This window comes from Chanos chanos, chromosome 6 (genome assembly GCF_902362185.1).
Source record: "Chanos chanos chromosome 6, fChaCha1.1, whole genome shotgun sequence".
NCBI classification, from domain to species: domain Eukaryota; kingdom Metazoa; phylum Chordata; class Actinopteri; order Gonorynchiformes; family Chanidae; genus Chanos; species Chanos chanos.
The window spans coordinates 31675304-31699557 of record NC_044500.1 but is presented as its reverse complement, the minus strand read 5'-3'; the positions used below and the strand labels follow the sequence as shown (position 1 = coordinate 31699557).

The following is a 24254-nucleotide window of genomic DNA, read 5'->3' as shown; positions in this document are numbered from 1 at the left end:
TAGAGCAGCACATTTAGGCCGGTATCAGGCAGTAGGAAGAACAGGGCGTATGGTCAGAGATGGAGAGTATTATATCTGCAGTGCACAGCAAAAACACATGCTCAGAAAAGAGAGACAACCGAAAAATGCAAGGCAATCTGATACACTTAAGGCTTTAGAGTAGCACTAGAAACATTAATGTAATACTGTCTTTACGTAATACTGTCCCAAGCAGCACAGCATGTCTGACAAACTTCACACAAACTCAGTGTAATCTCTATCTGTAGAGCAGCAAAGAACAACAATCATGAAACTTCCATAAAAACCACCTTTGATAGGCTATCGTTCACTGAGCAGTGAGATGATCAAAAACCTGTTGTTTCTGTGTCTTGGCTCCTTGACCTTTTTTCAAAGAAATGTTTGTCATTTACCTCTGAGTGCCTCCACAATTACAAATTTAGAATTACACACGACAGAAACATGAGAGAACCATTTAAGGAAGGAGGGCTAACCTGGACCAGGAGACATTTAAGACACTCACTGTCTGACTCCCGGCAGAACGCGGCTTGTTACACAGTCACAGGAGTGATTCATGCAAACTCCCCTCCAGTTTTTCCACAAAAACGTTGGAGTTATGGACTACACCTCCAAACTGCAGTTCAGATACACAAGTTCCATGAATAATCCATTCTTACACAATAAAACCCCATCACAGATGAGACACCGGTCAAATGTTTGAGAAGCGTGAATGTGTCCTTAAATGTCCTTAACCTGAATTAAGAGTGACAATCATCAAGCAACCACAGCCACAACAATTATTACCGCTGTATGAGGTGTACGATCAGTTTCCATAGAAACTGTAATAAGACATCAGCACGGTCGTTACGTCGGTTAACGTGGAGGTTGTAGCCTTAACCCAGGCTGGAGGCCTGGACAAGAAGAGCAAAACTACAATTCCCATATCATCACCATCTACCCTACCAGAGTAGACCATCAGGCCTGGCAACAGGCATCAGAAAAGCATAGACAGCGCATAGATGGACAGAGCCATTGCTACTTACGAACACAGAGTGAAATGTCTCCTCTCCCTCTTTCCTAAAGCTCCAGTTGTATGCCTGTAAACATGAGTTGGGAAGCTTGACGTAGGAGAAAATAATAGGTTGTCAAATAGCTCGTTCCCTCTTCCTCTGCAACTGGTCTCTCTCTCTCTTTCTCTCTCTCTTTCTCTCTCTCTCTCGCTCTCTCAAATACACATACACACACTTTCACACGGATACATCACAAACACACACACGCGCACACACACAAATAGCCACCCACAGAACGTGTGGATTCCAGACCAATGCTGTGATGGCATGTAACCATTAATTCAAAAGCGCTTTATCTTTGTCTCCTTCTGCCTTCACTACAAATAACTCATATTGCAAGGTGGCTTCTCTCTTTCTCTATCTCCCTCTCCCTCTCTCTCTCTCTCTCTCCCCTCCAAACTCTGTTTTCCTTTTTTTCCCCTCTCCAAATTCTATGTGATGTAGTTACCTAACTAACATTGTGTGAAAGCTCTCAGCTACCCACACACACTCCCTCCCTCACCGTCTCAAAGAAGCACCGAGCCAGGGGAGGTTGCTATTGGTTGAAGCCAATGCCAATTCCAGTAGCTGTGACATGCCTCACAGCTCCTCTCTCTGCCTTGTCCTGGCTGGAGCAGTCACTTACTGATACCCCTGTATATGTCCTTCCAACAAAAGCTAAGTAACTCAAAACTTGTTAAAGTGTAGCTCCAATGTCATGGTGTTCCTATTCTTTTGCCATTTTACTGTTGGAACAAAAGTAAATGTTCTTATTTGTGGAATATTTGGATTAGGTGCTAACAAATATAGCAGTTGGATCTTAGTTCAACCAAAAGTCTGCAACCAAAAGAGAGTGAAATTGCAGTGTTTACAGTGCTTAGTGTCAGTGTTTTCGCCACCCCTCCTCAGACGAGTTCAAACCTTCACCATCAAACATCACTTTATGTCCATGGAGCAGCGCGAGAGAGCCTGGCCGGGCGAGTAGAAGATTATGAGAAGCTAAATAAAGATTATCACCGTGATCAGGAGGCTAAAACACTCCCACAGAATATTCAACCTCCCACAGACTGGCATCTGTGAGCATTGTCTCTCAACTCCCACTCACAGAGGGCCAGTATCCAGGAGGGTTCACACCAAGCTCCAAACCAGTCATGTCTACATGGAGCTGCTGGTCCTAAACGGAGTCACCATCACAACAGCCTTTGTTCAGGTCTTGGTTTATCTTAGTAACCAACAGTTATGTCTCCATGCATTTTGAATTGCAGTCTGAGTGAAACAAGTTCGGTGGATGATACTAATGTATCAAGCAAAGAAACAACGAAAAACAACTGACTGAAGAATCGGTCAGACTTCTGTAGGTTTTCATCTCCTTATGCAATTTTAGAACCATACAGTTGAAAAAAAAAAAAAAAAAAAAAAAGCACTTTAATGAGTGATCTAGAATTGATTTGTGGCATCATTAGAGGAGAGCACCATTTCTGCTTTCCATGTTTCAGATAATAACAACAATAACAGTAATAACAAAGGAAAATAAATAGCAGCAATAAGCAGGCCGTATGTGAGATGCGTAAATTGCTGAGTGCCTATTATGCAGATGCATCCTGGGTCAAACAAATGGGGTTTAAGTCAAAGGAAAGTGCACTGAGAAAGCAGCAGGACAGGCCAGAGACCCACAGCACACAGGGGGGCCCGAACAGCGATGGCCTTGCTGTAATAAAAACAAGAAGTCAACTACCTCAGCATGGACAATAATGCTGCTCACGGGTGCACAACAGTCAAAGACAACGCATCACAACAGGTCTAGAGGGTTGACCTTTGATGGGCCCGAAATCAGATTAACAAGAAACAATAAGGCCTTGTCCATGTTGCAGAGACAGCACGCGTGAATCAAGCCAGTCTGAGGCCCATTGTACCCAAACAGACACACTCAGACAGCAGGCTCCATAGAGAAGCACCGCAAATAACAGGTACATTAACAGGGCAGGATCAATGGAAAGTCAATGGAGGAGAATGGAGAAAAAATGAGAGAGAAATGAGAAAGCCTGACCGCCGAGAAAGCTTTGACTACACGATCAAAAGCAAAAGTCCATGACCTGGCTCCACATTAATATCAAAATGCACTTCTCAAGATGCCATCAAAACCTATTTTCTACAGATAAAAATAGTATTGGAAACAAACCCAGCTGATTAAAAGTTAAAATTCTGCCCACATCCAAAGTTATCAGTGTCAAAGTTATAAAACAAATCTCCTCACTACAAAGCAGTACCTTAAACCGAACAGTAGTAACATCTTTAAGCACAGTGGCTGCGTACAGAGAGGAATCAATGCAAAAGAAGGCAACGAGTTTAATGCACTAGCTCCTCACATCCTCTTTTAATCTCTGTTGTAAGGAATTAATGAGGCAGACTGATCCTAGATCAGTACATAGTAGGAAGCTAATGAACATGTTGCATAGTGGTGTATGGGGACATAGGGAATGTTCAAGAAGGATGAGTCAGTCCTAGTGAATCACCCATAAAGTGTCTAGACCATATAGGGACTATCTAGACTCCAAAGGAGGCATACCCCAATTAAGCTCACAACAACATTTCAACCTGCATAGATTTTGGTCCAGTATAACACAAAATGAATCAATTAGAATATTTCAGATAGTAAATACAAGGTTATTCCTTGTTACTAACTTGTTACTAACTTGTTGACTAACTTGTTTAAGTTAGTCATTCTGAGAGTTAAAAAGAAGTCCGCTGGCCACCGAGCCTTTCCCCACCACTCTCCCTTCCTCTGGAACCGTCTACCTACAGAAATTAGGGAGGTAGGAAACTCTCTTCATACCTTTCAAACCAAACTAAAGACTTGTTTGTTTTCTATAACTTATTATTATTAGTAGTAGTATTATTATTAGTATTATTATTTAATGAAGATGTTGAAACTAAGTTATCGAAGAGTGAAATTACCAATGATATAGTTCTTTTAATGCTTTTTGAATACTGCACCAGCAATTTAAGCATTTTATTTATGATAGTTAAGACAAGACCTCTGCTCCAGTTGAAGTAAATGAAGTTCAATTTGATGATTCTCCTCACTGTTTAGATGTAAGGTTACGTGATTTAACAAGAAGGCACAGGAAAACATTCTCACTAGGAGCTCACTACGCTACAAAGGTTAAAAGTACATAATCACCATAGAAGGGAACAGGATCCACTATTAAAAGGCAACAGATTAGACTAATACAGGATAATGGTCCCTGGATGAGACAAATGATGAGGTATAATACTAATAAGGGCAGGGCACAGAGAATTTCATCAAATTTTCTCCAGTACAATCTGTATTGTAAAACAATGTAATACATCTCAAATAGCAGAATGGAAAAGCTGTTTGGTGCCTGCTGCAGCCCTTTTCTGAGAATATGAAATCCAAATGGCCTGTGCATTAAAATCAAGCTTCATGGAAATGCAGGATGATTTTACCAGACTGTGATGTTTCATGACACTTGTATAAAATAAAATGAAGGCATATCTGTCCAAGTGAGATGTAGGAACATTCAGGTATCATTAAGTTTCTCTTTCTCTCTCTCTCTCTCTCTCTCTCTCTCTCTCTCATGCACACTTAGAGCTATGACGCAGTGGACCAGGTCAGTGTTGGGCATTTCCTCTGTTTGCCTCACTCCGCTCAAATGCCTTATTATTACCATTCACTACCACACCACCAGTTGCTTAGCAACCTTTAAAAAGCACTGCAGCGCAATGCAGGACAACATTTGAAGGCATCAGGAACTCAGTAGTGAAACTGTATTCACTGTCAGTTTCTTTTACAATATTTACATTAACTTCATTCAGAAACTTCTGTGAGACCGTGTGCTTTTGTACCTAATTCAGGTATTATTTCTGAAATTCATTCATACAGGGGAACAGTTTGATATGTTATGAAGAAATAGTGCTGTATAGAGGCAAGGTGTCACAAGAGGTGAACTGGAACATGGCAGAGTGACTATGGAAAACTCTACAACTTAAGCAATGAGTATCCATAACAATGGCTTTAAAGTAGCTTGCAAATGTTCATCAGAAAAAAACTAAAACAAAAAAAAAAACATCATCAACAACAACAACAACAAAAAAAGAAACATTTAAAACTGATGTATCATTCGTTCCAAAGGATTTGTTAAGGTGTGAGAGTAAACAGCAAGTCAATATGCATTAAAAATATATGAGGCACATCTCCATTTGAAATTAACGCTGTGCATAATGGCAGCTGTTTCACTTTCAGCAACAGTAGGGTATTCTTGGAGTAAATACACTACACAAGCCTAAAAGAGCCAAGCTGAAACACTATCGTCTAGCACAGCAAATCACTGGGGGACACTAAAGTCAAACTTATTCCGAGTGGAACTCTATTGCCTTGGGTATATGACAATATGCCACAGACAGATGCAAGCTGTGCCAAAAGTGAAACTGCTCAGCCACAGCTGTGTTAAAAAAAACCTGGGCCTTTTACAAGCCTTTTCACAATGGAAATTAGAGGAAAATTCCAGCCTCTCTTTTTATGGAGAGACTCCCTGCTGTGGCAATTTGTGAAATTTTGTTTAGGCAAAGGGAGGCTTCCTGTTGGTGAGAATGACAGAGGCAAAGAGATCTGAGGGGGCCTCAGAATTGATTTCTATCTTGAGTTTCCGAAAGGTGCCGTGTGTGTGTGTGTATACTTGCTTTTCCTAACCTAGGAGGACATATTACTGAGCGAACACTATTCTGGAGGGGATACCACTTCAAACTGGGGTCAAAATCATAGTCCTCACTAGTAAAAACAAAAGAAGCATGGAGAGATGATTTTCTGTAAAATACTATTATTGGTAAAACTGAAAGTGTGGAGCTTTTTTTTCGACCAATGGGTCTCCAGAATCTGTCATACAAGGTATATGTTTGTGTTTATGTGTATGTGTGTGTGTTTGTGTGTGTGTGTGTGTGTGTACACATGCATGTGGGCATGTCATCGCGTGAGTAAGCCAGTGCACAAATTTCAGTCGGTCTTCATATTTGTCATCCTGTCCAATGATTCATAATCTGAGAAAGTTGACCTGGTCATAAGATCGGCCCCTGTAGTTCTACAGCAGGTGCTTCTAGTGACAGGTTGCCTTAGAAACAGCACCACAGTGGGAGCCAGATGGGCTGGTCAGATGAGCCCACTGTCACTGGCCTGCATGCTAGCAGGGCAAATGCTAGGGCAGAGACTAACCCCATCAACTACACGAATGCTACATGATTAAAAGCTGTTTGAAATCATAGAATGCCAAAGTATTTACTAAAATTCATCTGCTAAAAATATATGGGCAACATAAGCGTTGTAGCAGTAACTTTTGGATATTCTGAATCTTAAAGAAAATAAAGTCCGAAATAGACATGTATAGGGCTACCTATGGTTTTATCTTTTTTCCCACTTTTGACAGCAAAAAGCACAATGACATGAAATGTTGGTGTTAGCAACACTGACACAAATCAAAATTTCACTCTGTTTGAAAGTAGTGTCTGCATGCCATTAACAAGACTCTTCTGAAACGGCATCATTCTTTGACAAAACATCAGCTCCACAAATCTCATTTTCTCATTAATGACCCAAATGTCTGATCAGAGGATGGGAAACAGAGCTCACTGAAAAGCATGTAAGAAATCTAATAAAATGTAACTAATCAGTCTCAAACTACATAAGCACAGTGAAATTGGAGTTAAATGTAACTAGACACCTCCAGACATCACACACCTTTGAGGGACAGACGTCAAAAAGAGTATACTTTTAGACATTCAGAAACACTGAGATCCAGGCTTCTAAATTCATAGTAACATACGATAAAATAATGTTTTTACAACTGTTTCCTATCAGCATTGCCTTACAGTAATCAGCTATCTTGAAAACTAAAAACGCAGGAAACTTACCAGCATTAAATTAACTCAGAGAACATCGTGGGACAGAACAAACATTCTGAGAGTCAAATTAATCGTAATGAATTTGTTGTGAAAACCGTAACACTGAAGGCATTAAACTGTTGTCAGTCTGAGGACTGTAGCATCATAAAGATGTGATCTGAGTGATATTACAGAAGAATGATACTGACATGACAGCATGAAGTCAATGAAGTGTGAAACATGTATATAACAGTCTGAGTCAGTCCAAAAATCTCCATAGTACCTCATACCCTGTCTAATCATTTCACATCTTAGTTTAGACATATTAGCACGATGTAGGCAAGGCCCCTGTGCTATTGATGTGAACAGTTCTGATGAAAAATGACAACTGAGAGCGAAGCAGAATAAAGACTAAACCAGTAAATGGTTAGCTGAGTGGATGGATTAATCTTTGAGAGCAATCATTTCAGTTCCCAGTACTGAAATGATCAGTTGCAGTAAGGGATTATTTACATTATCAAGACTCTAAATCAGTTAGTGAGTCATAAGGACTTATTTTATATATTATTCATGTCAATAATCCTACCACTAACACAGTGGCTTTATTCATCTGTGAGAGAGCTTTTTCTCCTCTCAGTGCTGTTTGTGCAGGTGCATAAGCGCATTTATCATGCTACACTTCATAGACATTGTCAGTCCATATGTTCACAACTATGTCTGAATGTAAGATATTACAGTAACAAGAGACTAAGAGAGAGAGAGAGAGGCTGCAAACATTGGATAAAAATTTTGCATTTGGAATTATGTAAAATGTTAAATGTTAACCGTAGAAATGTAGAGATACATACAGAGAAACAAATGCCTTTGATAAAATTAGGATTGCTGTTCGACGATGTGTGCTCAATTTCCGGATCCCCTACTTATCTGTCTTTCACCAAATATATATATATATATATATATATATATATATATATATATATCTTTCACCAAATATATATATATATATATATATATATATATATATATATATATATATATATATATATATATATATATATATATATACACACACATACACATACATATTTTCCCCCTTTTCTTTTCTTTTTTTGTAGACATTTTAATTAGCACCTACTTGAGCCATGTGCTTGTGGAACAACGTTGTCAATTTCAAAAAAAGGGTCGCAATAGAGCTAAGAGCTGAAATGAACCTAACAGGGTCTATATGACAGAAACTGTATCTGAACTTACATAAGCTTTTATAAACACACACACACACACACACCCTGACCACCAATGCTTTTCCCCACTTCTGTCTTGTGAACAAGGTGCGAAGTCCAGACAGAGGTGACAGTGTCAGTGTGAATCATCACACCACACAAGAAACCACAACCTGACACACTGTTTAGCCTAAGGCTGTGTCACACTCACACATTTCACACTGCTGCGGTCATGAACCTTACCTTTTTACCCACAGTGTAAAACACACACAGACACTCTCTCACACACAAACACACACACACAAATACACGCACATGTATATGTAATGGTATATGTTATACAATCTCATATGTAAATTGATTTATCCAGCTATGTTCAAACATCCAGTCCATCTCATTCACTTAAACCATGCAACAGGCATGGGTTAAGTGAACAGGCGTGCTACATGTACTAAAGCACAATTCTCTCACAAACAGGGTTTGAAATTTACACCCACCCACCAAACAAATGTGGGTATAATTTGGCAGTGACGGGTAGCTCTATTTACTCAACCAGCAACTTTGGTGGGTAATCCTCTGGTGTTGCTTATCTAATATTATACCCTGGCCACAGAAAATATTCTTACCTGACGGGCTGGTAGGTGTCTGTGTAAACTGTAGTTCGGAACAACTCAAATATATATCCGGTCAAAAGATTTATCACCGCTATGAAACAATGCTCCTGACACATTAAAAGGCACGTAAACATGGAGTTTAACAACAGTGCGTAATGCTAATGTTTGCCCTAAGTTTACACTAGGCTACGCTGAGTCATCTAAACAAAATTAACAAAAAGAATGAGGATTTTAACATCAATTTTGATTTATTCAGGGAACACAAAACCCAGGTGTAAACGTCAGCCGAACTGACAGTTTAGATATAATTCTGGGCTATGAGCTTATTAAATTTTGAATGAAGTAATCCAGAGAGGGTACCCTACTGAAAATGTCCTGGTCACGTCTTGCATTCACATCCAAAGAAAGGCTGCAACTAGCTTAAATACTGTCAACAAATTAAAATTAAGAAATTAATAAAGAAATTAAACTTTATTACCCCTGAGGTATGATGTTCTAGTGACAGGGAGACTTTGCTAGATAAGCAGTGTTTACGAATGACATAGACTACATTAGTTGAGCAATGTCCACATTCTTTTCTGAATCTCACGGTAAAAGTGACATTATGCCAGAGGAGATGTCTCAATATAAGAAAATAATTGACTCAGTGAAGGAAACGCCAGGCTGCTGCTTCACTCACATGATATATAACTTTGTTGCTCTGTGTACTGTGTTGCACATACACATATGAAATAAAGAGGAAAAAAGAACAAACAGAACAGAGACTTCAGTACAATTATTTCGTCTCCCATCTAACACTGATCTCTGCTCTCTTTCTTGAGCTGAAGATGAGAGGAGAGAGTTGACTCAAAGTTTTTCAAAGGAATCTCAACTTGAAGACTGTTAGCATACAAAACACGTAAGAATCAGGATTACTGTTTTTGAGTATATATATCGGCAGGGTTTTTTTGCTTTGTTTTGGCTTTTTTTTTTCTGTTGTTGCTGTTTTGTTTTTTTAAAGGGAACGTGTAGTGCTTCTCGGTCAGATCCAGCTGTACTCTGACTAAGTGTAAGCAGATGTCTCCATTAAAAAAAAAAAAAAAAAAAAAGAGAGCCGAGATGTGCTTTGGTAAACTATCCCTCACTCTCTATTACCGCTATACTTCCAAGGAAAAGAACTGTGAGCACCTCTTGAATGGTTCTGGGAAAAAGCAGAAAGAAAAGAATGTGGACAGAGGGGGTGATAACATGCTTCACTAACAACCAGGACATGCAGACTGTACATGGCTCTCCATGGCTCTAAGCCATTTAAAACAATGGTTTCTACCCATCGTACATGCACTTCCGCTGCTCAGTGGAGCCTGAAATGCACTGGAACAAGCTGCGTCTGACCTGTGCAGTCTTTGCTGAGACCTGTAGGCCTGTGCTCAGAGAAAGTTCCAATACAGAAAACGTCGGTCAATTCATGCATATGATGTCATAGTGCTCCCGAAAGGAACACAGCAAGATATGAAGTGATTGGAGCAGAATGCATTTCCATGGTAGTGTGAGGTCAATGTGAGGGAACCCAGGTGACAATGTAGCAGACAGAGGTGACACATTGACACGCATCATGTCACAGAAAGAAGCAACAGAGTGGAATGATAATGGATTTTCACACACGTTCTCCTGTGTCTTTGTGGGTTTACATCACATGGACAAAGGTTTACACACAGGAGTCCTGACAGAAGTGTAAAATAACATGGTGTGTTCTGTGTGTGTGTGTGTGTGTGTGTGTGTGGATGGGTGCGTATGGGTGGGTGTTTACACGTTATGTGTGTGTGTGGATGTGTGTGTGCGAATGTAAGGAGTCACTGTTAAAGACCATAGGCCCATGGGTGCATCTGGGACATCCATTTCTGATGTACATCAAGCACCAAATCCCATGGTGGCCAGACTGACTGAGTAGCTGAAGATGTTCCCGCTGTCAGAAAGGATAAGTCATGAGTGGCAGGGAGAAAGCATGGAGGGAGTTTCCAAGTTTCCTCAAAAGAAACACATCAAGACACCAGAGGCTTCCGATCTGATTTTTTCCACCGCATTCTTGCAATCCACTACACCAGCCATATCAATTTAATCTATTTCAGTAAGTCTTCCATTTAAAACTGTCAAGAGCTTTGAAAGCGGAATGATTTGCACGTCCAGACACACTTTATCCTAGCTGCATAAAAGTCAATGAAACTTAAGTTTCCAAATGAAGAAATAGTCCCACACACTCCATTCTGCAAGAGTAACACATGTTATGTGCTGATTTTCAGCTTAAATAACCAGTGACAATCACTGTGTTATAGAATAATTGAATCATTTATGAACTCAAATGAATGCAATGACAGAACACATTGTGAAATATGTGTTTTTAAATAAAACGCTGGAGTATGAATTTTGGCCTGGACTTGTAAACTACATTATCTCTGCTGAGTGCCAATTCAATGAAGTATAAAGACCATTTTATGTTTGATTAAATTCACAAAGAAGAATAAAGACTTGCATCGTGTTTCTTGATAAAACTACTGACAGATGGATCTATCTCCCTATGTATGAAACTGAGCGTTACTTGGCAACACTAATTTAATACAGTTCAAACTGAATAATGGAATAACAGGACAGATCCAAGAGAAAAAACGGGGAAATATGAAACATGGTGACCAAGTTCTGTACTTGTCCTTGCCACTCATCTATTTCTAATGCTTTGAATAGGCCTCTGGACCTTAACATTATTCTGGGCACTTTTCTTCCATCATGATCAACCATCATGACCTGTTATAGGTGGCATAAGAAAGCGTTTGTGCAGCAAGACTTATGCCGGTACAGAGTAAGAAATCAGGTTGTCAGATGGAAAACAGTTGGGTCTTGGCTATGCACCACGTAAAGGTCATTTGCCTTACAAACATCAGAAAGGTCACTCACATGTTTAGTGCTATTGAACACACCATTGTGACTGCTCAGCGTGATGAGGGATGACCACAACAGACAGACAGACAGACAGACAGACGACCTTATCAGTCTCCGCTCGGAACATGCATGGAAATCAAACGGTGCCTTCTGGCTCTGCGCAAGTGGGGTGGGGCCAGGAAGGGAGGGGGAGGCGCTCATATAGAGAAATGCAGGGCTTGATCAATTAAGGTTAATGCATATACAGAGCAAATAATTACCTCTTCAGTCTAAGTCTTTTCTCTTAGAGTATAATACACACACGAAGACAAATATACAAACTCAAAGAAGACAGGCAGACATTCACAAAAACCCATGTACACACAAGCATACAAACACCCGCACACACACGAAAATACACATGCACACACACACACACACACACACACACATAAAGACAGGAAAAAGGACATACATACAAACACACAGCGACAGAAAAAAAAATCCAGTGCGCACGCGCACACACACACACACACACACACGCACATAGTGCACAAGTAGCAAGTTAGGCTCCAGGCCACTGACATGGAAGTAAGTATCTATGACAACTCATCACATTCACTTTCATCAGCTCTCCCTGAGTCAGGACACATTTCCTTTCACTTTAGTTTTCTCCTCTTATGTATTCTATTTAAGACCGCTTTCAAAAACAAGCTTTAATTAGGCTTTTCATAGAGAAGCTGGAGAAATAAAAGAGCCTTGAACTGTACACGCCTGATATCTTAACTTTTAGGGAGCTTAGCTCTTCCTTCTCCAGCCTCTCTGGGACTCTGTTGCAAGTCGATCGGATGCTCTCCTTTCCCAGAGATACATTTGTTGTAAGAGTCTGGACAGTTGATGGATGAACACAGAGGTCCTGGTTCTCAAACTTTTTAAAGAGCATGAAAAAGCTAAGATTGTTTTGCTATTCCAAAAATATTTTTGCTACATTTCAGTGTTTTTTTTCTCAACACCGTGGCCACCTGCTGTTCTTACAGTCTCCTTCAAAATAGTTTTGAGGAAGGTCGGTCAAAACCATTTTGAAGAAGATCGTTGGTTTGAAAGCAAGTAACTGTCAGAGTAGTTCTCAATGCATTCCTCAGGACCTCAGGGCCTAGAAACTGCATATTCTTTATTTTAGCACTTCATTATCATACCCATTTGAGCTTACCTATACCTTGATGGTTAGTTGATCAGTGGAGACAGGTGTGCAAGTGCTGGGCTGAAAAATGTGCAGGCAGGTGTACCAGTCTGCACACTCTGAAGACTGGTACACCTATGAAGATCCCCTGAGGAACTCCTAAGGGTTCCTCACAGGACTCTTGCCACTTTTCCACTGACGTAGTGCTGGTGCTGGTGCCTAATCTAACACTGGAACCACGCTTTTCACTGAAAGAATACTGGTCCTGGTGCCAAATAGCTGTAACCGGCTTGGCACCACAAAATTGCTGGTCCCAAAAGTTGGAACTGCTATGCAAATGAGAACCACGCAAAAACCAGTCAGTTCAGTGTGTGATGTGTTTGGTACGTGACGTTTTCTAGAGAGGCAAGAGTAACAAAAAGAAAGTCTGGCCAAGATGGCGGAGGCTAAAGGATACATGTAGCATGAAAATATGTGTGTGACTGAAAGATATATGGGCAACCATTTGTGTCTACATCAACAAGGGTTGTTGTTTACATGTTACATGAATGTAGTTGGAGCCAGAACGGTAAAAAAAACTCTCTCAACAATGGCTCTGGTCAGTGCAAATAGACCACTGAAGACCTTCACGTAAGCACTTGAACTTTTGAGCTAGGTGACAGACTTGCTGTTTCTGTGAAGTTTGCCCCATAGAGTGAAATGTGGTTGGGCGAAAGCCTAGTGTAAAAGTACATTTTATAAAAAGCAAGCAACACAGATGCACTCTGTCCACCATGATTTTTTCCCCATGGAAATTACCCCAACTTTCGCTACTTAACGTTCGGTTCCCAAACCTGTGGAAACGTAGGCCGCCTCTCAAAAGGCATCAAGGCAGAACTGGCTCCGCACTGGCACCGGCACTGGCACCGGCACCGGCACCGGCACCAGCACCGTCCTAGAGGAAAAGAGCTATCTGAGGAACAGACTGAGAACCACTGGGGTAAGGCATCGGTATCACTATGAATATAATGCATTTCAGGTTCACTGTACTGCAATACCAAAGAAGTGGCATTATCAATATAATTACATTTAAAACTGTTGAAGGCCTTTTCGGTCTGGTTATGTTAGGAGTTCAGACAAAATTAAATTAGTTGCAAATTTGTCAAAACTGCTAACAGTCTGGGTTCCGGCGAGGGGTAGGTGTTCAGCTTTAAGCATAGCTGTAAACGAACCTTGAACTAAGGCTGAACCACTAAGGTAATCAGAAACTATGTCTCATTTTTGAAAACAATACAAAGAATATCTTCTAGTGAAAAATTATTCTTTCACAAGTACATGAAGGCCTAAATGTCATCATTATTCTAAGAAATATATACTAGATTTGACCTATTTATTAAATGTGGAGGCTGAGTAATTGTTTCTTTGGCTTGGCTTTTTGAGAAGTGAGGTCTTCAACCTTACTCACACCATGCTTCAATGTCACAACAACGTACAGTCTCTCTTGGGCTTCACCCAAGGCTGAGTTTTAAAGAGGGCCAATGACATGTTTGTCACTGACCGATTCCTGGCCCTTGTCCCAAATAAATAAACATGATTGCCAACAGGAAAACATGCCAATCATCTTGGAGTTCAAACCATCATGAAACCTTTTCACATAGACGCGGGTGGCAGTATGTCACAGCTGGGTTTAAATCTGGCCGCTGCACTCACACTCACAGGAAGGGGACAACAGCATGACGGGCGACTCTGACCAGCCACGATCCAGAGCCCAGCAAACTTCTTCTTTTTCCATAGGCTCTCTTGCACTGACTACAAACACAGCTGTATGTTTAGCTCCAATAAAACGTATCTTTCACTTTTGGTGTATATTAACTTTTTTCAATTGAATTTATTTTCTTTTTTTTCTTTTTTTTTACTTCTGTTCACAGTCACACAACACCAGAGTGGGGATGCTCTTGCCAGTATCATAATACTATACAGAACTATTTGTTTAATATGTTTATGAGTCCCTGTATCATTAAGTCTTTTATTAAATTGTTTTTAAAAGACTACCGCAATGAATGTCAGCGATTACATTGAGACTTTCTGTTCATTTAAGCTAGACACAGCAAGGCCTGTCAGCATTTCCTTACTGTGCAATATACTCAGAGGGATTTCATTTTATAGTGGGTGATGCTACAAACACCAAAATTTCTTTCAGGTGAAACTGCAAGTGACATGTCAGAGAATAGTAGTTGGAAAACATGGCCTCGTTATGCCTTTCAGAGCTAGTATTAATGCTCAGAGTTATCATGCGGTAGTCACACTGTAGAAAGACATGTGGCTCACACAAAGGTAAATAACAGACTCTGTGTACGAGCTCTTTGCAACTGCTGGAAAAAAAAAAATCACGAGTAGCCCATGCAAATTTATTAACCTCATCAATCTAATTAATTAGGAAAAGATCTTTAAACTCCATGTCTATTGGTGAATTCTGACAGCCAGGCATCTGAGTACACGTTCAGACACATTTGAGAGGTTAATTGGCGAGTGTTGTAATTGCCTCCCTTTTACAGCAGTATTTTCTGGATATCTATAAATGTTGGCTGTGGTCACGTCGTCCAAATCCCTGCTATCTGTCAGACTGCAGCCCTCTGACGTACTGAGTTGGTTCCTGTTACGCAACACAAATCATTCCAAATTAGTCATCCTCATTTCAGACTCTCTCAAAATTAGATTTTATTGCATTCCAACGCATTACAAGTAATGTCAATCTTGAGGAGGCTAATTTGTAGACTGCCTGCATCCGTCAGAATCACTGCCGATGTTTAAGATATTTTATGAGATTTTTTAAGAGTCTTACAATAGCATTAAAAAAAGAAAAGTACAGCCATAAATGTATAATCCTGCTTCCACCTGTTCACAGGGGTGACATACATCTGCCTAAGGTATTACGTAGTGTTCTTCCCAGTCTATTTCTCTTCTTAAATTACATAACCCTTTGCTAGGAGGACCATCTAACCGCATTTAATAACAGACAGTCGGTCTATGAAGAACTCTATTAAGATTCACATGACGAATAAAATTAACCAGACTAGACCGTGAAATAAAGAGGAATTTCAACATCAATATTTGAAGCAGCTGTAGCATAATTTGACTGATAAAATAGATTATGTGAAACGTTAAATGTACATGAAGAGTTGAAGTGTATCAAGCTCTCTGAGGAATCACTGGAAGTGTTTTACACAGCAGGCAATAGATGTGTGGCAGTATGCATCTATATGCCATGTCAACATGTCCTTTAAGACCAGGTAGTGCTGAGTCACCTCCTTCAGACTTCACGTGTCAATATTGAGGAAAGGAGGGTCAGAATGACAGAAAGCACAGAGTAAAATAAATCAATGCTTTTAAATCCCAGGAGTACAGAGCTGGTTACACTGCTTAAGCCATGCCTCAGGCATATATATATATATATATATATACTCAGTGAGAGACAGAGAGAGAGAGAGAGAGACAGAGAGAGAGAGAAAGAGAGAGAGAGAGAGAGAGAGAGAGAGAGAGAGAGAGAGAGAGAGAGAGAGAGAGAGGGAGGGAGAGAAAAGAGTGTGACATCGTCATTGTCATCACTTACAGTAATGCTTTATAATCCCAAGCAAAGTCTTAGATAAAGCGCACTGTCAACCCTCTGCTCTTGTCTATTGTGACCAGAACACGGGTTTCAAATCTCACACAATACCCTTCCCTGCCTGATAATTATCCAAATGATTGTGCAAATCTCAGCATAGTCTGGTTAAGAGCTTTTTTTCCATAAATGTAAGATAAAGAGACTCCTTAACTACAAAGGTGCTATCCTATCGTGTTTTTGTGTGATATGCTCTGTTCTCGGACTGCCAGATTCCCTGAATTTGTTTTATTTATTTATTTATTTATTTATTTTCAGGAAAAATATACTCTACATGATACCACTGCAAAGCTTTAGACTTCAGTAGCGTCATGTTTCAACTGTGTGCCTGCTGATACATTCTGCCCTAGCCGTGTGATGTATCAAACCAATTCTCACCGAAGACTAGAGTCATCACTATCCTACTGCTGAATGCATTGCACAGCTCAGGGCTTTCTAATGCAGTCACTGCTCTGAATGACAGTGCTCTCATCTAGTAGCTCTGGGGATATGTGTGCTGCAGCAGAACCCTGAGGCAACTGCGCCTGCGCTTGAGCCAAGATGGTGGAGGGTGAGACAACCATACTCACCACATACAGCTGCTTCCACAGCACTGCCCATTCCTGCAGAGTGGATGTGACCTCTGTCACAATGGGGTCTTCCAGGGGCGCAACCGTCTCATACTGCCTGCATTCAGAGAGAGAGAGAGAGAGAGCGAGAGAGAGAGAGAGAGAGAGAGAGAGAGAGAGAGAGAGAGAGGTTATCACAGTAGAATCCACTGAAGGCCAAAAGTCACAGTGCTAAGATTGTATTAGTGTGGTCATTGGGATTCCACTCACATATTCTGAAGGTTAGCTTACTGTGGAAAATATCCACTAAATCATTCAATAGTCACATGCCCCTGAAAAACTCTCCCTTGGCCTCTCTTAACAAACTGTGTCATATCGTCAAGTCTCACTCTTCTTTTCAGAACCTCCACGACACTGCATAAATCTCAGAAACAGTTATGCCACATTCTGTGTATATTAAACAAAATCATACAGCCCTATGCATATTTTAGTAGTCACAGGACATCACATTTTCATTTGAAAGCAGAGTTTTTCTATGTAAAAATATAAATAAATAAAATACAGGTCAAATAAAAAGGCCCTTCAAAAAGTGACCTAAGGCCCACCAATTTTCTGAATTTCCTTCCCAATTGTCTCTCTTCTGTCACAAGCTGTCATTTCCACCCCCGTCCCTAACGCGCTCCCTTTGTTCCAATTCCATCTCCCTGCTGTCTCTTTCGTTCTGCCTTTCCATTTATCTATCTTTATTATGTTCTCTCCATCAGCCTCCTTTAATGCCCTTCTTTTGTCCTTTTTTGATTCTGTATGCAAATACATTGATCCTATCAGGCACATTTTATCTGCATGCGTCTCCAAAGTTATTTCCGGAAGACTGACAGCTAATTGGCCTTTGAGGTTTTTTTTTTTTTTTTGCAATTTCTCCCTTTCTAGAAATCATTCATTTCCTCTAATGACATAATAAAGTCACTCTTTGGTTGCATAATCAGCAATCTCTATACAAACTAATAGCCAAAACCATGTGGTGACATGTGACAGTAAAAATGCACTGCCTGGCCCAAACTCTAATATTTCATTGGACCGCCTTTAGCTTTGATTACAGCACACATTTGCCACGGCATTGTTTCAACAACTTTATGCAACTTCACAACATTTATTTCTGTCCAGTGTTGCATTACTTTTTGGCCAAGATTTTGTTTACGACCGGAGAGTCAAACCACTCCGTAAGTCTTTTCCAGCACTTCCTAAAGACTTTCAGTGGGGTTAAGGTCAGGACTCTGTGGTGGCCAATTCATGTGTGAAAGTGATTCCTTATGCTCCCTGAACCACTTTTTCAGAATTTGAGCCCAATGAATCTTGGCACTATCATCCTGAAATATGTCCCTAAAATCAGAGAGGAAAAAATCCATTGTTGGGATAACCTGGCCATTCAGTACATTCAGGTACTCAGCTGACTTCATTTTATTGCCACATAATGTTGCTGAGCCTAGACCTATTTGGGTCTAGACCTAGACCCAACTAAAGCAACCCCAGATCAGAACACTGCTTCCAGAGGCTCCAAATCCATAAGGCAACTTTTTTTTTTTGGCTAGGCAGTGTATTATCCGCATCAAAAATATAACATTGATCAGGGCTTTGGGATTCCTGAATTTCAGGATTTAGAATCAGATTGAAGTAGAGCTACAAGTCACAAGACTTAAGTTCGCACTGCCGGTAAGTGTACATCCACACTCACAAACACACAGAAAACTAGTAACATACAAACATCATGAGCAGGCACTAAACTAAATGTGGAGAAGCCTCATCAGTTCTAGAACAGATGTCTTTCACAGAAGCATGAAGTGAACAGTAGCCAGATTCTAATGTGATTAATTAAGGGGTCAGATCTGCTTGTATGTCAAAACACTATCACCTCTGACAACACAGTGGAAATGTCCCATTCCTTAAAGGTTATAACTGCCATATACGTTGGTACTCTTCAAATAAAGCCACCTCTGGCAAACAACAGGTGTGCGTGTGCTGTCAATTTTTGCCACAGTGCATTAATGTCATATTTGTCATTGTGTAAAAAAAGTATCACCTTTGACATGTGCTTCAAGGCTATTTCAAAGTTTATAAATATCAGCCAAAGTCCTTGTCAGCCGTTAAGGCGGCACAACATTAGACATCGTTGAGATAGTATTGGCATTTCAATCTATTCGGAAAAGTACTCTTTGTGATCTGTGAGATTTGTTTTAGCATTGCATAAAATATGTTTATTGCCACACTAGTAGATGTTGTTGAATAGCAAAGGTGGGCCACAACGTACCATATAGTATATGAGTGAGAGTGTCATAAAAATGGGGACCCTCCTGACTTGAAGTGAGAGCAGAAGTGCCCAGTAAAACTGTCTTGTTTGACTGATCCTGTGATAATTCATGTTCCATTTCAAAATGGCTTCATACTTGAATCAGCCCTAAGGGAATAGACATTTTTTGTGATTCCCTAAGTCACAAGGCAAGTGTTTCGTATGAGAGAAATGCATGTGTGTGTGTGTGTGTGTGTGTGTGTGTGTGTGTGTGTGTAATTTTGTCTGGCAGAGGAACACATGTAAGTAGTTCTATAGAATGTCATGTGCAAACACCTGTGAGAAGAAGGAAAATATCAAAAGCCTCAATAAAAAGAAAAAAGAAGAAGAAAAAAAAAAGAAAAAACAAGCGTAGCTGACAGTCCCTGCTGTTGAAGATTTGAGACGTGTTATGTGGAGAGTGTGCTCCCTACGGGAGTGACAACCAGGAGTTTTCTTTCCATCCTGAGGATGAAGGATGGGAAGGGGGTGGTTGCTATCTCCCACCAATATTAATGCTTGCTATGCCTCCCCCAGACAGACTGGGTAAAGATTCAGTCTTATCTAACTTATCGAGACCCTGTACACAAAACCCCCATCTCAGTGGAACCTTGGTTGTACCGAAATCCAAACATTTGTCCTAACATTGGGTTGTACCAAAATCCAAACATTTGTAAGTATTTGTGCTACTCACCATTTCTCCTCTGTCCTCCTTATTCCCAAGTATAATGCAAAAGGCAGCTAACTCACTTCCCATTCACCACTCACATCAAAAAGTTCCATTCAACAGTTTAATATATCAACTGGAAGAAGTAACAGAAAATCATAGCAAACTATAAATCAAAAGAACACGAAGACAATTTAGAAAATAAATGAAGATAACAGATGTCATCACTAGTATGTCTTCATAACCACTACTAACATTATCTGTCAGTGCAATACAGCATAGAGCCCATTACACAGGAATTGCAAATGTACTTTCTACAACCAGGACTCTAATGTAAAATACTACACTATACAATAGGATGACCACATGAGAAAATTAAAAAAGTACCACTGTTGCTTAGACAGGCTTCAGCAAATGACAAATGGAACAAGATAAAGCAGTACACACAACCACACTTTTCTCAAGGCTTATCTACAGAAGCTGCTTCTGATGACATCATCGCAAGGTGGCAAGTAAAGGGAACATCACTGAACCAATCAGGTTGCAATAATAAAGCAGTCCAGCAGAGGGAAAGTAAAACTCTTTAGTATTAAAAACTATTAAACAATACTGAAATACTCCAAGGCAACACATTCGCCATCTGGTATCCCCAGATACAGCAATTTAACTATCCTTTAACATTTAATGTAGTCCTAAGGAGAGGGGAGCAGTACTATTTACAATTTACAATTTACAATTTAGTTATTTGGCAGATGCTTTTTACCAAAGCGACTTACAATCAGTGCATCAGTCAGATTTCTAATACCTTGTGAGCAGAGATCACAATAAAACTGAGCGTCAAATTGCGCCTTCGCATTGCGCCCCTGGAATATTTTGACAAACACAGATACAAGACAAAGGGTTTTTTTTTTTTTTTCTAGGAAAGGGAGGTTAGGCATTGGGGGACAGGTGTGTTCTAAAGAGGTGGGTTTTCAGTTTCCTGCAGAAGATGGTAAGAGATTCCGCAGTCTTGACTGCATGGGGGAGGTCGTTCCACCACCTCGGGGTAATGGCGGAGAAGAGGCATGGTCGGGAGGAGCGGCTGCCGGGTTCCCGGAGTGAGGGGACCGTCAGTTGACCAGAGGTCGTAGAGCAGAGGGTCCTAGTTGGGGTGTATGGAGTTATAAGAGACCGAAGTTATGAAGGGGCGGAGCCTCTTGTGGCCTGGTAGGCCAGCACCAGTGTCTTGAACTGGATGCGGGCTGCTACCGGAAGCCAGTGGAGCGCAGTAAGCAGTGGAGTGACATGAGAGTGCTTAGGGAGGTTGAATACCAGGCGTGCAGCAGCGTTCTGCACGAGCTGGAGCGGCCTAATGGCGCAGGCCGGCAACCAGCCAGTAGAACGTTGCAGTAGTCCAGGCGGGAGATGACAAGCGCTTGGACCAGGAGCTGGGTCGCCTGTTGAGTGAGGAATGGGCGGATTCTCCTGATGTTGTGTATTTCAGTTGTTGCTCTGAGGAGTAGCTTAATATCCTCTCCTCTGATAACTTTGATTTCTGCCTCCCGGACTCTTCCATTCTTACTTGGGAGTACTTTGGTAACAAGCTCCACACGCCTCTCACTGTTTTAGTTTGGTAGTCCTTTATAAGCACAACAGCAACTGGAATGATGTTTGGCTAGTTACTCTCCCTCTTCTTTCATGCCTAAAGAGTAGACAGATGCTGCTTCCACCATCTGTCCAAAAAGGTGTAAGGCTCTGCACCTGTCTCTAAACAGGTCCACTGAAGTCTAAAGAGGTCATTGCAGCAAAATTCACCAAGGGGAGCAGGACAAGCTCCAGACCTCTGTGTCAGTAGTGTTGCAGGAGTGAGTATCTGCGGGTCCTCAAGATCTTTTAAGACTGGTGCCAAAAAACTAGAGTTCACAATTTCCAACACCTCAACTATCAACATTGTGAGGACCTCATCAGTGAGTCTAGATGATCTTAAGTGTAGGAGCATGGTATCCAATATTCTTTGTGTCACTCCAATCATCCTTTCCCATGGGCCTCCCATATGGGAAGAGTGGGGAGGATTGAAGATCCAGAAGCAGTCCTGCTCTGAAAGGAATCTATCCAAAACCTTTTCTTCAAGGTTAGAAGGAATTTTAAATTTACCACAGTCTACTATAGAATTTGTTCATCAATCAGACCGTATTATCTTAATTGACCTGTTAATAGCAATAAAATCTCCTCAAAGCATGTATAAAGCTTCAAGTGTCCATGGCTTCAGTCACTTCAACATGAATGGTCCTAATGCTCAGAGAAATGAAAAGGACTGACTGCTTTCTAGTGTTGGCGTGATCGCTGCCTGTGTGGCGAGAGGCTGTCCAAGTCCCAAACTCCTCTAAGCCGACATGGGTAAATGCTTAAACATTTCTTATCTCTTAAAATCCAAAACCCTACAGTGTGGGCTGCACCCTCCATGAAGTGCCATCCTTGATGATGTGGTTCCTCATGGCTAGGGTTAGGTGGTAATTGCGAACAAGCAAAGTTGATTGGTCTCTTCTCATCCCACCCAACATCTGCCTCAGCTCCCTACTCTCATTAAGCCATCTTCATCTACAAAGTCTTAGCTCTGATGAGAAGGTCAACTGTGCTTGATATTGCACAGAGAAGCCTTAGTAATGTCCTGTTTTTTACTTAAAAAGATGAGCAATGTGGACAAGACATGTAATGTCTCAAATCAGAGACCCCCAGCTGGAGAAATGCTCAAGGTGCTGAGATACAAGTTGTTAAAACTAAGAGTTACTGCTTAAGGATGAACCGCCACATCTTAATCTGGATCAACAAGCTCAAAGGTCTCAGCATCATCAGATGACTGCTGATACTGAATAAGGAGCACAGATCCAGTGACCCTTGTTGTATCCTTGATGTACGCTGTTGAGACACATCTTATAGCATGGTATTCCAGGTTATTTGGAGTAGGCACATAGTGCCACTCTTATGGAGCCGAATATCTCCTTATCCTATGAATATCCTGTGAGCTGTTGACAAAGATGTAGAATCTTCTCTATTGTTGAAAATGTAACCCCAAACCACTTTACTGTTTGTAAAGCTGATAGCATCCATCTTTGTGTCAGGCCACTCTGATCTGTTGGGTTTCTTCAGATGATACACGTGCTTTCCTGACAGGAGGACCTACTTCTGCATGGCCATTCTGGAATATCTTCTTCACAAATGTGAAAAAGTGTTCTTTCATCTCAGGCTCTGAACCAAAGAATCACTGTAATGACCTGAAATGATCCAAGACCTATGCCTTGTTGTGGGGAAGGTGTTATATTTGTGGTCTGAAAGGCAAAGGGGCTGCCTAACTGTTGTTTTCATCTCTGTAAAAGCCCTCTTACATTACATTCAGGAAGCTGCATCCAAGTATGAACGCCATGGGAAGCCACCGTCTTCTTTTGCAGCTTTAAGTTCTATTAGTAGGTCACCAAACTCTCTGACCTTCTGATGGTCTCAACTGGAGATCTTGCTGAAGCCGTCCACTCTTTTCTACAGCGATTCCTCAGTAATCTCTGCACTCTATAACATTTCTCTAGTTTTTGCCATGCCATTGTGAGTCCCTTTTTTGGGCATTCACAAGCACAGCCCTTATTCGTTTCACATGTTCACTTATTCATGTCCAAGCCATTTCACTATGAGGTTGAGTTCCTCTTTGTCTGTCAGATTCAGATCTGTGACAGAATGATGCTCTCCAGGCTCCGTTATTCTCAGACCGATCATCAAACTGCAGTAGTCCTGTAGAAACGTTTTGACATTGAGCCATGAACCTTACAAAGGCCACTGCTTTACATCTGGAGGATTCACTTTCTCAGTGTCTAGATGAGAAAAGGCCCTGGACCTTTGGTAAAAAGGCAAATTAATGGAGGCAAATTCATGAAGACTACAGCTGTCAAAAATTACTGTCGTGTTAATAACCACTACTGACATTATCTGTCATTCCAATACAGCATACAGCCCATTACCGAATTACAAATCAAATTCAAATTCAAATTTTATTTGTCACACACACAGCCATACACAGTACAACATGTAGTGAAATGGAACTACATACTACCAAAACTACACACTACATACTACCAAAACACCTCTAACTATAAAAAATACTAAATCATACAACAAGATAAGCACATAAGGAGCTTAAACATACTGCCACTGCTTAGACAGGCTTTGAATAAATGATGGAACAAGATAAACAAGTAAGCCATTCTTTTCTC

At 40.7% G+C, this 24254-nt stretch overlaps 1 protein-coding gene across 1 annotated transcript in view; it reads right to left on the bottom strand.

The window, feature by feature from the left end:
* The window catches only part of dock3 (dedicator of cytokinesis 3), a 127658-nt gene that overhangs the window by 64714 nt on the left and 38690 nt on the right, over positions 1 to 24254 (bottom strand). Inside the window, exon 5 of the mRNA XM_030778272.1 lies at positions 17051 to 17147. Coding sequence (XP_030634132.1) covers positions 17051 to 17147 — 97 coding nt within the window. The remainder of the gene's footprint in view (positions 1 to 17050; positions 17148 to 24254) is intronic.